This window comes from Ranitomeya imitator, chromosome 3, assembly GCF_032444005.1.
Source record: "Ranitomeya imitator isolate aRanImi1 chromosome 3, aRanImi1.pri, whole genome shotgun sequence".
NCBI lineage: Eukaryota > Metazoa > Chordata > Amphibia > Anura > Dendrobatidae > Ranitomeya > Ranitomeya imitator.
This window is the reverse complement of record NC_091284.1, coordinates 507,554,680-507,571,763: the sequence shown is the minus strand read 5'-3', so window position 1 is coordinate 507,571,763 and position 17,084 is coordinate 507,554,680. Positions and strand designations below refer to the sequence as shown.

At 47.2% G+C, this 17,084-nt stretch overlaps 1 protein-coding gene across 1 annotated transcript; it reads right to left on the bottom strand.

Annotated features, from left to right (window-relative positions):
* Positions 1 to 362: 362 nt before the first annotated feature.
* Positions 363 to 14,871, bottom strand: LOC138670392 (ADP-ribosylation factor GTPase-activating protein 3-like). The gene is made up of 2 exons (XM_069757664.1): positions 13,729 to 14,871; positions 363 to 1,387 (listed from the first exon to the last, which is right to left on the bottom strand). The coding sequence occupies exons 1-2, from the start codon at positions 14,793 to 14,795 to the stop codon at positions 877 to 879; spliced, it is 1,578 nt and encodes a 525-aa protein (XP_069613765.1). The 5' UTR covers positions 14,796 to 14,871; the 3' UTR covers positions 363 to 876.
* Positions 14,872 to 17,084: the final 2,213 nt, after the last annotated feature.

Sequence of the window (17,084 nt, the reverse complement as noted above, 5' to 3'; positions counted from 1 at the left end):
TGACAGCCATCTTTTGGTACTTGGTCCCCAGACACCACTTTTTCTCCCGGTGTGGTGTCCTGGTCTTGTGACAGCACATATCCAGGAACATCACCCTTGCCCTTACCAACATGGTTATTGGGATTGTCCCCTTAATGATTGACACGTGGGCAAGGGTTTGGAGGTTGGCGTTGAGTCCTACCTTGGAACGGTGCATGCGCTTCCATCGCCATGGATTGCTGGTCCTACTTCTATCAGAGTTTCCTCCACATCATACATCAATTCTTGCATACCCTCCTGCTCCCCCATCTCCGAAGTATTATCTCAGAGCACTTTGTCCATATCAGCCAAAAGATGGAAGCTCTGCAGCACTGCCTCAGCAAATCTGAGGACCTGTTGGGGCTGTGACAAATATTACTTTAGTGTTTCATCTTCACCTCCCGGCAGAACTCAATCTAATTCCGTGCAAACGTCTGATAATCCGGAATGATTCATTCCATCGGATTAAAGGAATTTTTTTTTTTTTTTTTAACTTAAATTCTCAATTAAAAATTACACAGATCGGCTTCTAAGCCCGGAACGTCTGCTGGGTCGGCGCACACCGTCTCCTTAGGATACGTCTTAAAGGGGCGCCTAAGAGTTCCAGGTCTGAGGGGCGATGGCCGATCAACCAGATTATTAGAGATCAAAGTAAAAAACAAAGAGCGCATACATACATTCCCACAATGCACTGCAGCTAATTATTAAAGGCACAAAGAATGTGTACGGGTTTCCCTTCCTGCCAAGCAGGGACACCGAGGTACCGCCCATATCATTCACCGCCTCCGAGGTGGGGGCACGGCAAACAGGACCCCCGGCAATGCAGCAAAAGCGACTTCTATCTGAGGAGGGACGAGGTTATGATCCATAACGGTCCTGGATAGTGGTCATGACGCCATTGGCGAGCACAGAGAGTCTTCCGGCCACAGACTTCACCCCTTGCTTGAAGTTGGCCATGTCGGGGGCAGACGGCATGACGCTGGACAGACTGTAATTTGCTGACGGCTGCTTCTTCTGCTCATCAAACAGGTCGGCGGAGCTGATGGACGCGCTGCCCGAGAGTCTCTCCAGCCGGGACCGAGCATAATAATCCGCGCTGTCTTGTTTCCCAAAGAACATGTCAGAGGAAATCGCTTTTGCGTTGCCAAATTTTTTCTGGGCGTCATCTGAAACTGGACCGGGATCCAGATCGGGCTTACGACGAGTCGCTGGGCGGTCGTCGTAGCTGCTGGTCTTGGAGCTGAGGGTTGTGTCGTAGTTGGTACTGGTCGTTTCCTTTTTCCAGTCATCGTCGGGTTGCTCGTCCCAGCTCAGGAATGAACTGCTGACCGGCTCGGGTGGGTCGTCCCGGTATCGAGACCGGGAGCTGCTGGTGCCGCTGAAGAAGAAGTATATAAAGGCACAGATGATTGGCCTCGGGGAGACCAAAACATCCAACACTGCGGAGACACCATCACGTGTTTCTCAACGCAGTGATTCCAGAACACTGCCCCCATCCCTTATGGGAAATATGCAAATGCAAGTAAAGAAGCTGCGGAGACACCATCACGTGTTTCTCGACGCAAGCAGTGAATAGCCAGGCCTTTCCCCAGGAAGGAACAACCACGGGAAGGGCAGCATCCTATGAAGGAAAGCCACCTATGCCAAGCATGGTATCCATCCACAGACAGCTGTTTCGGGGTTTTTGCCCCTCATCAGTGTGGAGTAGGAATCTGGCTATTAGGAGCAGTGCCTAGTAAAAAGGCTATAAAGGCACAGATGATTGGCCTCGGGGAGACCAAAACATCCAACACTGCGGAGACACCATCACGTGTTTCTCAACGCAGTGATTCCAGAACACTGCCCCCATCCCTTATGGGAAATATGCAAATGCAAGTAAAGAAGCTGCGGAGACACCATCACGTGTTTCTCGACGCAAGCAGTGAATAGCCAGGCCTTTCCCCGGGAAGGAACAACCACGGGAAGGGCAGCATCCTATGATGGAAAGCCACCTATGCCAAGCATGGTATCCATCCACAGACAGCTGTTTCGGGGTTTTTGCCCCTCATCAGTGTGTAGTAGGAATCTGGCTATTAGGAGCAGTGCCTAGTAAAAAGGCTATAAAGGCACAGATGATTGGCCTCGGGGAGACCAAAACATCCAACACTGCGGAGACACCATCACGTGTTTCTCAACGCAGTGATTCCAGAACACTGCCCCCATCCCTTATGGGAAATATGCAAATGCAAGTAAAGAAGCTGCGGAGACACCATCACGTGTTTCTCGACGCAAGCAGTGAATAGCCAGGCCTTTCCCCGGGAAGGAACAACCACGGGAAGGGCAGCATCCTATGAAGGAAAGCCACCTATGCCAAGCATGGTATCCATCCACAGACAGCTGTTTCGGGGTTTTTGCCCCTCATCAGTGTGGAGTAGGAATCTGGCTATTAGGAGCAGTGCCTAGTAAAAAGGCTATAAAGGCACAGATGATTGGCCTTGGGGAGACCAAAACATCCAACACTGCGGAGACACCATCACGTGCTTCTCAACGCAGTGATTCCAGAACACTGCCCCCATCCCTTATGGGAAATATGCAAATGCAAGTAAAGAAGCTGCGGAGACACCATCACGTGTTTCTCGACGCAAGCAGTGAATAGCCAGGCCTTTCCCCGGGAAGGAACAACCACGGGAAGGGCAGCATCCTATGAAGGAAAGCCACCTATGCCAAGCATGGTATCCATCCACAGACAGCTGTTTCGGGGTTTTTGCCCCTCATCAGTGTGGAGTAGGAATCTGGCTATTAGGAGCAGTGCCTAGTAAAAAGGCTATAAAGGCACAGATGATTGGCCTCGGGGAGACCAAAACATCCAACACTGCGGAGACACCATCACGTGTTTCTCAACGCAGTGATTCCAGAACACTGCCCCCATCCCTTATGGGAAATATGCAAATGCAAGTAAAGAAGCTGCGGAGACACCATCACGTGTTTCTCGACGCAAGCAGTGAATAGCCAGGCCTTTCCCCGGGAAGGAACAACCACGGGAAGGGCAGCATCCTATGAAGGAAAGCCACCTATGCCAAGCATGGTATCCATCCACAGACAGCTGTTTCTTTTTTTTTTTTTTTTTTTTTTTTCCCCCAGATGGGAAAATCCACGGTCCAGAAATCCAAGACCAAAGAAAAATCCCAAACAGCTGCGTCAAATCCAAAACACAAAAGCTGTTCCCATCATCATCGGAAAATTTCAGTTTAACACAACATCAGAAAAAACAAATCAAGACATATTTACAAGGTATCTCCACTTCTTCACCTTCCAAATCCCTTCGGCATCCACCTCCCCCCTTCTTCTTTTATCTCATAGAAAACACACATACATCTTCCCCAAAATCACTTTTAGACTATTCTTTACTACAATTTCCTTTCTCTTAAAAACATACACATTCCTCACATCCCATAATACTTCCTTTATACATGCAACTATTAACCACAACACTCTCTCCTTCACTCCATCACACATTCCCAAGCCAAACATGAACAACTCGAATGATAACAAGCTCACACCACACAATTCTTTACACAACGGTCCCATTCTTCCAATCACCTCCCTAGCATAATGACAATTCCAAAACACATGTATTACACTTTCCCTTCCACCACACCCACCTCTCGGACACATATCACTTCTCCCCAACCCACGATTCTTCTGAAATTCTCTAACTGGTAACACTCCATGCAAAGACTGCCACACAATCTCACTCTGCCTATTCGTCATACCGTCCAACCGCACTTTCTTCCATACTTTTTCTATATCATTCCCTCTAACCATGTTTATTCCACACTCTGTCTCTCTACATTCAATCATCCTATACACAGCCTTCTTATTACTCAACAACCTAACATCCACATCACACAACTCATACTTCACCAAAAATTTATAAACCCACACATACCATCTAGGCACGTCAAAAGCAACCGGATACCTCAGATCCCTCTCTCGCCACTTCAAACGAAATAAATACGCCCCAAACAAAAACCTACACAGACAAGAAAACTTGCCATCCATCCTAATCATCCTCAACACAAAAACCACAATATTTACACCAAAAAACACCTCAAGGTTTGGAAAACCCAACCCACCTTTTTCTAAACGTTTCACCAAAACCTCCCTCCTAGCCCTCTCCATTCTAGAATTCCACAAAAACACAAACAGAATCCTATTTAACCCCCTCATACACATATACCCCGGCGGAAAGACCACTGCAATATATAAGAAAATAGGCAAAATCACACTTTTAATAACTAAGATTTTTCCAAAAAACGAAAGACTTCTCATCTTCCAAAAACATAGCTTCCGCTCAACCTTTCCTTTCGCATCATCCCAACTTTCTTTCCCATCCAAACTCTCTGAAAATTTCACCCCCAAAACCTTAATAGACCCAGTCACCTCATTCACTCCTACATCCTTACTTAAAACCCCTCCCCCAAAAACCTTACACTCACTCTTCTCCCAATTCACCTTAAATGCTGACGCACCACAAAAAATAGACGCTAATAACTTCACCCGCCTCACAGAATACTCTGAATCACACAACACACACACGTCATCCATATAAGCACTAACCTTCCATTCCCTCCCTCCACCTCCTGGCACTTGTACTCCTCTAATCACTTTATCTTTCCTCAACATACAAAGCAACGGTTCAATCGCACAAATAAAAACCACAGGAGACAAAGGACAACCTTGTCTCACACCTGAAAAAACATTCACTCTTCTACCCACAGAACCATTCATCAAAACACAACTATAAATGTCTTTATATAAGCTCCTCACCCTCCAAACAAAATCAGGCGGAAACCCCATTCTCAATAATACCCGGAACAAAAAACTATGTGATAACCGATCATACGCCTTTTCAAAGTCCAAACTCAAAACAAATACACTCTTCTTCCGATTCATACAGTCCCACAAACAATCTCTCAACATACACACACACTCATGTATACGTCTCCCAGGCACTGCACAACACTGTTCATCCCCAATCACACTCTCTATCACATCACGCATCCTATTCGCCATTACTTTCGCATAGATCTTATAATCGCAATTCAACAACGTTATCGGTCTCCAATTTTTTAAACTCTTCAAATCTCCTTTTTTAGGCATTAACACAACCATCCCTGCACGCATACTCTCAGCCACCTCCATACTAGACCACATATACTTACACACATCCACAAAATCCTTACCAATCACATGCCACATCACCCTATAAAACTCTATAGGAAGACCATCCTCTCCTGGAGTCTTATTTAACGCCATGCTATTCATTACCTTCCATACCTCATCACCTGTCACCTCACCCATCACTCTCTCTCTCTCCATCTCACTCAATTTATTTTCTAATACACTTAGTACATCCTCCTCCAAAGCCTCATCCCTCCACTTCACTGCATACAGCTCCTCATAAAACTTAGCCACATGTTCACACATATCCTCCCCACTTACCTCTCTTCCATCCTCTGCATTCAAAACACTCATACTCTGCTTTTTCCCAAAAACCTTTTTGAAGAAAAACCTTGAACACCTTTCATCTTGCTCCATTCTATCAATTTTTGCTCTAAAAATAATACTCTTCCCTTTCTCCTCCAAAAACTCATTAATTTCTTTTTTAACCTTTTTTATCCCCTCCTCCACCTCCATTCCTCCTTCCCTCAATTTATACAATAAACATAAACGGGCATTCAACTTAACAAACTTTTCCCTCTTAATTGCCGCAAATTCATACCCCACACTTTTAAAAAACTTTTTTGTCTGCCTCTTAACCCAATCCCACCACTCACAAACATTCCCAAAACTTTCCTTACTTTTACACCACTGTTCATACTTTCTCACATACTCCTTCCTCACAGCTTCATTTTCCAACAATTTCACATTTAATTTCCACAAACCCTTTCCAAACACACCACTAACATTAATATCTAACTCGCACAACACACAAACATGGTCCGAAAAAACGACCCTATCCTGCTTATATCCAACAGGAATAATATTTTTAGAAATAAAACAATAATCCAACCTGGACTGTGCTCTTCCACTATCAGAAAAAAAGGTATCTAACAAAGGGTTAACCTTACACACACGCTGCATATCACTCAAATCAAAGTCAGTAACTAACTCCAGCAAAACTTTTCCAGACACATCCACATTCACTCCCCCCACATCACAATTCATATCACCCACAATCACCACAGGCACTCTTCCTGGAACAAAAAGCTTCACTTTTTCAAATAATAACTTACGCTCATTTTTTTCTACTGGCGCATAAATATTGATAACACAAAACTTAGCATTTTTATATTCAAAATTTGCTAAGATACACCTCCCCACCTCCACCACCAAATAATTATTCAAAACCACCTCCTGCCCCTTAACTAAAATACCCACACCATCATTTCTATTATTTGCACTACCAGACCATACAGACGCACCATAAGACCACTCATCCCCTTTCACACCATCCACAATCCCACATTCTTGCAAACAAAAAATAGATGCACTCTGCATAGCTAAAAAATCCAAAATTGCTGCTCTCCTCCTTGCTTTCTTAAAAACTCTCACATTTTGAGAAACTATAGAAAAACCCATACTATAAAAACAAAAAACAATGCAAAAATTACCACAAAACTACACACATTACACAAAAAGCCCTTGACAAAGGTCAAGTCTCACAGAAAGGAGAGAAAAAAAAAAAAACAACAGATCCACTGAGCTTTCATTTTACCCAGTATCACCATTGTCCTCCTCTGCCATTCGGACTGAACAGCAAGTCTCTGAACCACTAGCCCCTTCGTGCTCACTCCATTTTTTTATAGCCGGCCCAATTTTTCTCTTAGGCATACTAGTGGATGCCTCATCACTTTCCCCATCCTCCTCCCTCTGACACTTATTCCCACCCCTGTCCTCATCTGAAGAAAGCCCTCCAATATTCTGAGGATCTGAGGGGTGCACAGGGCTCTCAGCTTCAGAAATGCGCACGTCTTCCTCCGTTGCATCCATTGCTTCCTCAAGAGAAAACATTTCAGGCACAGTAGAGTCATCATCTTCTTCCTCATCTTCTTCCTGATCTTCTTCTTTCTTCTTAAACCCCTTCTCTACTTTTTTTGCCGCCAACCAAAACTCCTTATCTTCCTTCTGTGCATCACTCATAGTACCACGGGGTGCTAGCACAATGTCATCTGGAGTCACAGAGCGTCTTTCCCTCTCCCTCTCCCTCCTTTCCTCTCTCTCCATTCTTTCAGATTCCTTTCTGATAATCGCCAACCTCCTCCTTCTCTCCTCCTCCTCTCTCCATTCACTCTCTGAGCGTCTAGGCGCTCTCTGCGGACAATCCTTATATATGTGGTCACTACTACCACACACATCACAGGTCTTAGCCATCGGGCAATCACCAGCCATATGCCCCTCCTTCTTGCAGTTTCGGCAACACTGCCCCTTCTGGCAGTCTGCCTGGACATGTCCAAAAGAGAAACATCTCCTGCAAAACAGAGGCTGCCCAGGGGACGTCAGGAAACCCCTATGCCCTGCCACAGAGAAGTTCGCCGGAGGGTGTCTGAACCCACCCACACTGCCAGGATCTCTTCTGAACCTTACACGATACTTGTATCGACAATTAAAGATTCCTAAGCAGTTCACTTGCTTCTCTCCCCTTGAAACAAAGTCACAATACTGTGAGAGGAAGCTCTCCAACAATGCAGGTTCAGTAAAGGGGTTATAGACAGTGATAGTCACCTGCCTTTCCTGAAGACCAAACAGTGGTTCACATTTCACTCCCTTCAAACAGGGATCTCTGGCATGATTCCGGAACCACTCATAGATGTTCAGGCAATAATGCTCTGACATAAAAGTAATGTCGTAGTTACCTTGATTAGGGAACTCATTGATACTAAAGATGTTTTCTCTCTTTCCTCCAGCCTTTTCCTCAATAAGGTCACGAACAATAAAGACCACGCTGTTCCTTGCCCGGATAGATGGCTCCAACGTCACTCGGATGGTGTTCCTCACATAACTCATCTTCAAAGCTGTCGGTACAAACGACCACAGAAAAAAACAGAATTCTCTGCAAAAGGGTCTGGATTGCTCCAGAAAACCTCACTCCAGACAGCTGTTTCGGGGTTTTTGCCCCTCATCAGTGTGGAGTAGGAATCTGGCTATTAGGAGCAGTGCCTAGTAAAAAGGCTATAAAGGCACAGATGATTGGCCTCGGGGAGACCAAAACATCCAACACTGCGGAGACACCATCACGTGTTTCTCAACGCAGTGATTCCAGAACACTGCCCCCATCCCTTATGGGAAATATGCAAATGCAAGTAAAGAAGCTGCGGAGACACCATCACGTGTTTCTCGACGCAAGCAGTGAATAGCCAGGCCTTTCCCCGGGAAGGAACAACCACGGGAAGGGCAGCATCCTATGAAGGAAAGCCACCTATGCCAAGCATGGTATCCATATACAGACAGCTGTTTCTTTTTTTTTTTTTTTTTTTTCCCTCAGATGGGAAAATCCACGGTCCAGAAATCCAAGACCAAAGAAAAATCCCAAACAGCTGCGTCAAATCCAAAACACAAAAGCTGTTCCCATCATCATCGGAAAATTTCAGTTTAATACAACATCAGAAAAAGCAAGTCAAGACATATTTACAAGGTATCTCCACTTCTTCACCTTCCAAATCCCTTCGGCATCCACCTCCCCCCTTCTTCTTTTATCCCATAGAAAACACACATACATCTTCCCCAAAATCACTTTTAGACTATTCTTTACTACAATTTCCTTTCTCTTAAAAACATACACATTCCTCACATCCCATAATACTTCTTTTATACATGCAACTATTAACCACAACACTCTCTCCTTCACTCCATCACACATTCCCAAGCCAAACATGAACAACTCGAATGATAACAAGCTCACACCACACAATTCTTTACACAACGGTCCCATTCTTCCAATCACCTCCCTAGCATAATGACAATTCCAAAACACATGTATTACACTTTCCCTTCCACCACACCCACCTCTCGGACACATATCATTTCTCCCCAACCCACGATTCTTCTGAAATTCTCTAACTGGTAACACTCCATGCAAAGACTGCCACACAATCTCACTCTGCCTATTCGTCATACCGTCTAACCGCACTTTCTTCCATACTTTTTCTATATCATTCCCTCTTACCATGTTTATTCCACACTCTGTCTCTCTACATTCAATCATCCTATATACAGCCTTCTTATTACTCAACAACCTAACATCCACATCACATAACTCATACTTCACCAAAAATTTATAAACCCACACATACCATCTAGGCACGTCAAAAGCAACCGGATACCTCAGATCCCTCTCTCGCCACTTCAAACGAAATAAATACGCCCCAAACAAAAACCTACACAGACAAGAAAACTTGCCATCCATCCTAATCACCCTCAACACAAAAACCACAATATTTACACCAAGAAACACCTCAAGGTTTGGAAAACCCAACCCACCTTTTTCTAAACGTTTCACCAAAACCTCCCTCCTAGCCCTCTCCATTCTAGAATTCCACAAAAACACAAACAGAATCCTATTTAACCCTCTCATACACATATACCCCGGCGGAAAGACCACTGCAATATATAAGAAAATAGGCAAAATCACACTTTTAATAACTAAGATTTTTCCAAAAAACGAAAGACTTCTCATCTTCCAAAAACATAACTTCCGCTCAACCTTTCCTTTTGCATCATCCCAACTTTCTTTCCCATCCAAACTCTCTGAAAATTTCACCCCCAAAACCTTAATAGACCCAGTCACCTCATTCACTCCTACATCCTTACTTAAAACCCCTCCCCCAAAAACCTTACACTCACTCTTCTCCCAATTCACCTTAAATGCTGACGCACCACAAAAAATAGACGATAATAACTTCACCCGCCTCACAGAATACTCTGAATCACACAACACACACACGTCATCCATATAAGCACTAACCTTCCATTCCCTCCCTCCACCTCCTGGCACTTGTACTCCTCTAATCACTTTATCTTTCCTCAACATACAAAGCAACGGTTCAATCGCACAAATAAAAACCACAGGAGACAAAGGACAACCTTGTCGCACACCTGAAAAAACATTCACTCTTCTACCCACAGAACCATTCATCAAAACACAACTATAAATGTCTTTATATAAGCTCCTCACCCTCCAAACAAAATCAGGCGGAAACCCCATTCTCAATAATACCCGGAACAAAAAACTATGTGATAACCGATCATACGCCTTTTCAAAGTCCAAACTCAAAACAAATACACTCTTCTTCCGACTCATACAGTCCCACAAACAATCTCTCAACATACACACACAGATACAGCTGTCTGTGGATGGATACCATGCTTGGCATAGGTGGCTTTCCTTCATAGGATGTTGCCCTTCCCGTGGTTGTTCCTTCCCGGGGAAAGGCCTGGCTATTCACTGCTTGCGTCGAGAAACACGTGATGGTGTCTCCGCAGCTTCTTTACTTGCATTTGCATATTTCCCATAAGGGATGGGGGCAGTGTTCTGGAATCACTGCGTTGAGAAACACGTGATGGTGTCTCCGCAGTGTTGGATGTTTTGGTCTCCCCGAGGCCAATCATCTGTGCCTTTATAGCCTTTTTACTAGGCACTGCTCCTAATAGCCAGATTCCTACTCCACACTGATGAGGGGCAAAAACCCCGAAACAGCTGTCTGTGGATGGATACCATGCTTGGCATAGGTGGCTTTCCTTCATAGGATGCTGCCCTTCCCGTGGTTGTTCCTTCCCGGGGAAAGGCCTGGCTATTCACTGCTTGCGTCGAGAAACACGTGATGGTGTCTCCGCAGCTTCTTTACTTGCATTTGCATATTTCCCATAAGGGATGGGGGCAGTGTTCTGGAATCACTGCGTTGAGAAACACGTGATGGTGTCTCCGCAGTGTTGGATGTTTTGGTCTCCCCGAGGCCAATCATCTGTGCCTTTATAGCCTTTTTACTAGGCACTGCTCCTAATAGCCAGATTCCTACTCCACACTGATGAGGGGCAAAAACCCCGAAACAGCTGTCTGTGGATGGATACCATGCTTGGCATAGGTGGCTTTCCTTCATAGGATGCTGCCCTTCCCGTGGTTGTTCCTTCCCGGGGAAAGGCCTGGCTATTCACTGCTTGCGTCGAGAAACACGTGATGGTGTCTCCGCAGCTTCTTTACTTGCATTTGCATATTTCCCATAAGGGATGGGGGCAGTGTTCTGGAATCACTGCGTTGAGAAACACGTGATGGTGTCTCCGCAGTGTTGGATGTTTTGGTCTCCCCGAGGCCAATCATCTGTGCCTTTATAGCCTTTTTACTAGGCACTGCTCCTAATAGCCAGATTCCTACTCCACACTGATGAGGGGCAAAAACCCCGAAACAGCTGTCTGTGGATGGATACCATGCTTGGCATAGGTGGCTTTCCTTCATAGGATGCTGACCTTCCCGTGGTTGTTCCTTCCCGGGGAAAGGCCTGGCTATTCACTGCTTGCGTCGAGAAACACGTGATGGTGTCTCCGCAGCTTCTTTACTTGCATTTGCATATTTCCCATAAGGGATGGGGGCAGTGTTCTGGAATCACTGCGTTGAGAAACACGTGATGGTGTCTCCGCAGTGTTGGATGTTTTGGTCTCCCCGAGGCCAATCATCTGTGCCTTTATAGCCTTTTTACTAGGCACTGCTCCTAATAGCCAGATTCCTACTCCACACTGATGAGGGGCAAAAACCCCGAAACAGCTGTCTGTGGATGGATACCATGCTTGGCATAGGTGGCTTTCCTTCATAGGATGCTGCCCTTCCCGTGGTTGTTCCTTCCCGGGGAAAGGCCTGGCTATTCACTGCTTGCGTCGAGAAACACGTGATGGTGTCTCCGCAGCTTCTTTACTTGCATTTGCATATTTCCCATAAGGGATGGGGGCAGTGTTCTGGAATCACTGCGTTGAGAAACACGTGATGGTGTCTCCGCAGTGTTGGATGTTTTGGTCTCCCCGAGGCCAATCATCTGTGCCTTTATAGCCTTTTTACTAGGCACTGCTCCTAATAGCCAGATTCCTACTCCACACTGATGAGGGGCAAAAACCCCGAAACAGCTGTGTGTGGATGGATACCATGCTTGGCATAGGTGGCTTTCCTTCATAGGATGCTGCCCTTCCCGTGGTTGTTCCTTCCCGGGGAAAGGCCTGGCTATTCACTGCTTGCGTCGAGAAACACGTGATGGTGTCTCCGCAGCTTCTTTACTTGCATTTGCATATTTCCCATAAGGGATGGGGGCAGTGTTCTGGAATCACTGCGTTGAGAAACACGTGATGGTGTCTCCGCAGTGTTGGATGTTTTGGTCTCCCCGAGGCCAATCATCTGTGCCTTTATAGCCTTTTTACTAGGCACTGCTCCTAATAGCCAGATTCCTACTCCACACTGATGAGGGGCAAAAACCCCGAAACAGCTGTCTGTGGATGGATACCATGCTTGGCATAGGTGGCTTTCCTTCATAGGATGCTGCCCTTCCCGTGGTTGTTCCTTCCCGGGGAAAGGCCTGGCTATTCACTGCTTGCGTCGAGAAACACGTGATGGTGTCTCCGCAGCTTCTTTACTTGCATTTGCATATTTCCCATAAGGGATGGGGGCAGTGTTCTGGAATCACTGCGTTGAGAAACACGTGATGGTGTCTCCGCAGTGTTGGATGTTTTGGTCTCCCCGAGGCCAATCATCTGTGCCTTTATAGCCTTTTTACTAGGCACTGCTCCTAATAGCCAGATTCCTACTCCACACTGATGAGGGGCAAAAACCCCGAAACAGCTGTCTGTGGATGGATACCATGCTTGGCATAGGTGGCTTTCCTTCATAGGATGCTGCCCTTCCCGTGGTTGTTCCTTCCCGGGGAAAGGCCTGGCTATTCACTGCTTCCGTCGAGAAACACGTGATGGTGTCTCCGCAGCTTCTTTACTTGCATTTGCATATTTCCCATAAGGGATGGGGGCAGTGTTCTGGAATCACTGCGTTGAGAAACACGTGATGGTGTCTCCGCAGTGTTGGATGTTTTGGTCTCCCCGAGGCCAATCATCTGTGCCTTTATAGCCTTTTTACTAGGCACTGCTCCTAATAGCCAGATTCCTACTCCACACTGATGAGGGGCAAAAACCCCGAAACAGCTGTCTGTGGATGGATACCATGCTTGGCATAGGTGGCTTTCCTTCATAGGATGCTGCCCTTCCCGTGGTTGTTCCTTCCCGGGGAAAGGCCTGGCTATTCACTGCTTGCGTCGAGAAACACGTGATGGTGTCTCCGCAGCTTCTTTACTTGCATTTGCATATTTCCCATAAGGGATGGGGGCAGTGTTCTGGAATCACTGCGTTGAGAAACACGTGATGGTGTCTCCGCAGTGTTGGATGTTTTGGTCTCCCCGAGGCCAATCATCTGTGCCTTTATAGCCTTTTTACTAGGCACTGCTCCTAATAGCCAGATTCCTACTCCACACTGATGAGGGGCAAAAACCCCGAAACAGCTGTCTGTGGATGGATACCATGCTTGGCATAGGTGGCTTTCCTTCATAGGATGCTGCCCTTCCCGTGGTTGTTCCTTCCCGGGGAAAGGCCTGGCTATTCACTGCTTGCGTCGAGAAACACGTGATGGTGTCTCCGCAGCTTCTTTACTTGCTGAAGAAGAAGTAGTCCTGGGCGTCATCTTGATAAACTTTCTTGGGTTTGGCGGCCCTGGGGGCTTCCTGCTCAATGGTCTGCATTTCGGATAAGACAGAATGGGAGATCCCACTTCGATTTCCAAAACCCATCCCGAGCCGCTCTGCTTCAGCTTTCTTTTTTGCAGGTAGATTCTTCAGCTTCTCTTCATCTTTCTGCTTTTGTATTTCCAGATCCTTGTAAGCCAGACGCAAGGAGGAGACAATGGGCTCTTCGGATTTCTTGCTCGCGTTCGTCATCTCCTGCTCCTTTATCTTGTCTACGGCGTGGGCTTGTTTCTCGATTTCGCTGAAGCTCTTGCTGCTCACTTTCTGGGCCCCCAGACCGGCCTTCTTGGCCCCAAGCCCTTTCTTAGCTGGCCCTGGCTTTTTCTTGATCAGTGAACTGACCTCTAGTGCCGCCTTGGGGGACATGCTGAGACACTCGACGCTCGGCCCCGACTCCGGATCACCTGAAACTTTTTTGCCATCAGGGACGATGGGCTGCTGAACATTCGGGGTTAACAGCTCATCTGCAGTCGGCGGCTCTTCCCAGTCCGGATTACTGACATGCTCGACGTGAGATGCGAAGAAGTCCTCCTCCTTCTCCTTGGGGGACAGCGGTGGGGCCCCGGAGCCGTCGATCCAGAGGTCGGTGCCGTGCTTCCTGGTGGCCTGCGTGGCGAGGGTCTTTATCTTCTCTCGGTACAGGTTGGAGGCGCGGCTGTTGTATTTGGCGTTGGTGTCATTCGTGGAGCAGCCGTGCTGCCGGAAGAAAACCGCCGCATTCGTGTTGCCCCCGACCTGCATGCAGCGCAGCTGGAACCACGACCAGTTGGAGTCCAGTTCAGTGGATCTGATGAAGCTGAGATGTACACCGAGAGAGCGGTGCGTCCCCGAGCAATCGATGCAAAGGAAGACGCCGTACGTGATACTGGCCCAGCTCGGGTTCTTGGCCCCACAGTCAAAGCAAACCTTGTTCGTGGGCACCGAGCGCAGCCGCTTGAAGATGGCGGCGATGTCCTGCTTGTGCGGCTCCGCCATCTCTCCGGGAACTTCCGACTGACAGAACCACCGGCGCCGGACAGGAGAGCCACGTCAGCAACCGCCGCGACATCACCTGACGCAGCCCCGCCCCAAAACATTTGGCAACGCAAAAGCGATTTTCTCTGACATGTTCTTTGGGAAACAAGACAGCGCGTATTATGAAGCTCGGTCCCGGCTGGAGAGACTCTCGGGCAGCGCGTCCATCAGCTCCGCCGACCTGTTTGATGAGCAGAAGAAGCAGCCGTCAGCAAATTACAGTCTGTCCAGCGTCATGCCGTCTGCCCCCGACATGGCCAACTTCAAGCAAGGGGTGAAGTCTGTGGCCGGAAGACTCTCTGTGCTCGCTAATGGCGTCATGACCACTATTCAGGACCGTTATGGATCATAACCTCGTCCCTCCTCAGATAGAAGTCGCTTTTGCTGCGTTGCCGGGGGTCCCGTTTGCCGTGCCCCCATCTCGGAGGCGGTGAATGATATGGGCGGTACCTCGGTGTCCCTGCTTGGCAGGAAGGGAAACCCGTACACATTCTTTGTGCCTTTAATAATTAGCTGCAGTGCATTGTGGGTATGTATGCGCTCTTTGTTTTTTACTTTGATCTCCAATAATCTGGTTGATCGGCCATCGCCCCTCAGACCTGGAACTCTTAGGCGCCCCTTTAAGACGTATCCTAAGGAGACGGTGTGCGCTGACCCAGCAGACGTTCCGGGTTTAGAAGCCAATCTGTGTAATTTTTAACTGCCTCAGCAAAGCAGAAACAGGCTCTGCTGAAGCTAATTTGTTTAGGAGACAAACCACACATCGCGGCCGAGTTACTTAAAAGACAGACCTGTGGCTTTTACCTCCCACCAGGCATGGTTGTGTGTGATAATGGCCGTAACTTCGTGGTGGCAGTGAAGCTTGACAAGCTCACACACGCACTATGCTTGGCATTTACTCAATTTGGTAATTCAGCGTTTTCTGAAAACATACCTAGATTTGCCAGAGTTTCTGGCCAAGGTACTCCAAATCAGCCCCCATTTCCGCAAGTTGGCTACAGCTGTCGCCCCTGTGGCAGTGCTGCAGCACCAACCTGATATGGACCTGGTGGTTAGGAGCACCTGGAACGACCTGATGGTTAAACTAATACAGGACAAGCTCTGGGAAGTGGGAGCTCTGCTGACCGCAATCCCTAATCCTATCACACAACTAGAAATAGCCGTGGAGCGTACCTAACTCTGCCTAGACGCCTCTTCACAGCCTAAGAGCTAACTAGCCCTAGAGATAGAAAATAAAGCCTACCTTGCCTCAGAGAAATTCCCCAAAGGAAAAGGCAGCCCCCCACATATATTGACTGTGAGATAAGATGGAAGTCACAAACACAGAAATAAAACAGGGTTCAGCAAAGGGAGGCCAGACTAACTAAACAGACAGAGGATAGGAAAGGTATCTTTGCAGTCAGCACAAAAACTACAAAAAGACCACGCAGAGTGTGCAAAAAGACCTACGCACCGACTGTGCAGAGGTGCCACTCTGCATCCCAGAGCTTCCAGCTAGCAAGGCAAAATCATGATAGCAAGCTGGACAAGAAATCAATGAACAAATAATTAACTAGCAGGGACTTAGCTTCTGCTGGAGTAGACAGGTCACCAGAAAGATCCAAGAGCGAACTGAACCAGTACAAGAACATTGACAGCTGGCATGGAGCAACCATCCGAGTGGAGTTAAATAGAGCAGCCAGCCAAAGAATAAACTAAGTCACCTGTGGAAGGAACCTCAGAAGCAGCAGCTCCACTCACAGCCACCAGAGGGAGTCCATGGACAGAACTCGCCGAAGTACCATTCATGACCACAGGAGGGAGTTCGATAACAGAATTCACAACAGTACCCCCCCCTTGAGGAGGGGTCACCGAACCCTCACCAGAGCCCCCAGGCCGATCAGGATGAGCCAAATGAAAGGCACGAACTAGATCGGCAGCATGAACATCAGAGGCAAAAACCCAGGAATTATCTTCCTGACCATAACCCTTCCACTTGACCAGGTACTGGAGTTTCCGTCTCGAAATACGAGAATCCAAAATCTTCTCCACAACATACTCCAACTCCCCCTCGACCAACACCGGGGCAGGAGGATCAACGAAGGGAACCATAGGCGCCACGTATCTCCGCAATAACGACCTATGGAACACATTATGGATGGCAAAAGAAGCTGGAAGGGCCAAACGAAATGACACAGGATTGAGAACTTCAGAAATCTTATACGGACCAATGAAACGAGGCTTAAACTTAGGAGAGGAAACCTTCATAGG

Coding starts and splice junctions, on each gene's coding strand:
- LOC138670392 (XM_069757664.1), bottom strand. CDS start 14,795: ATGGCGGAGCCGCACAAGCAGGACATCGCCGCCATCTTCAAGCGGCTG. Junction 1,388..13,728: donor GACTACTTCTTCTTCAGCAA/GTAAAGAAGCTG, acceptor CAGCGGCACCAG/CAGCTCCCGGTCTCGATACC.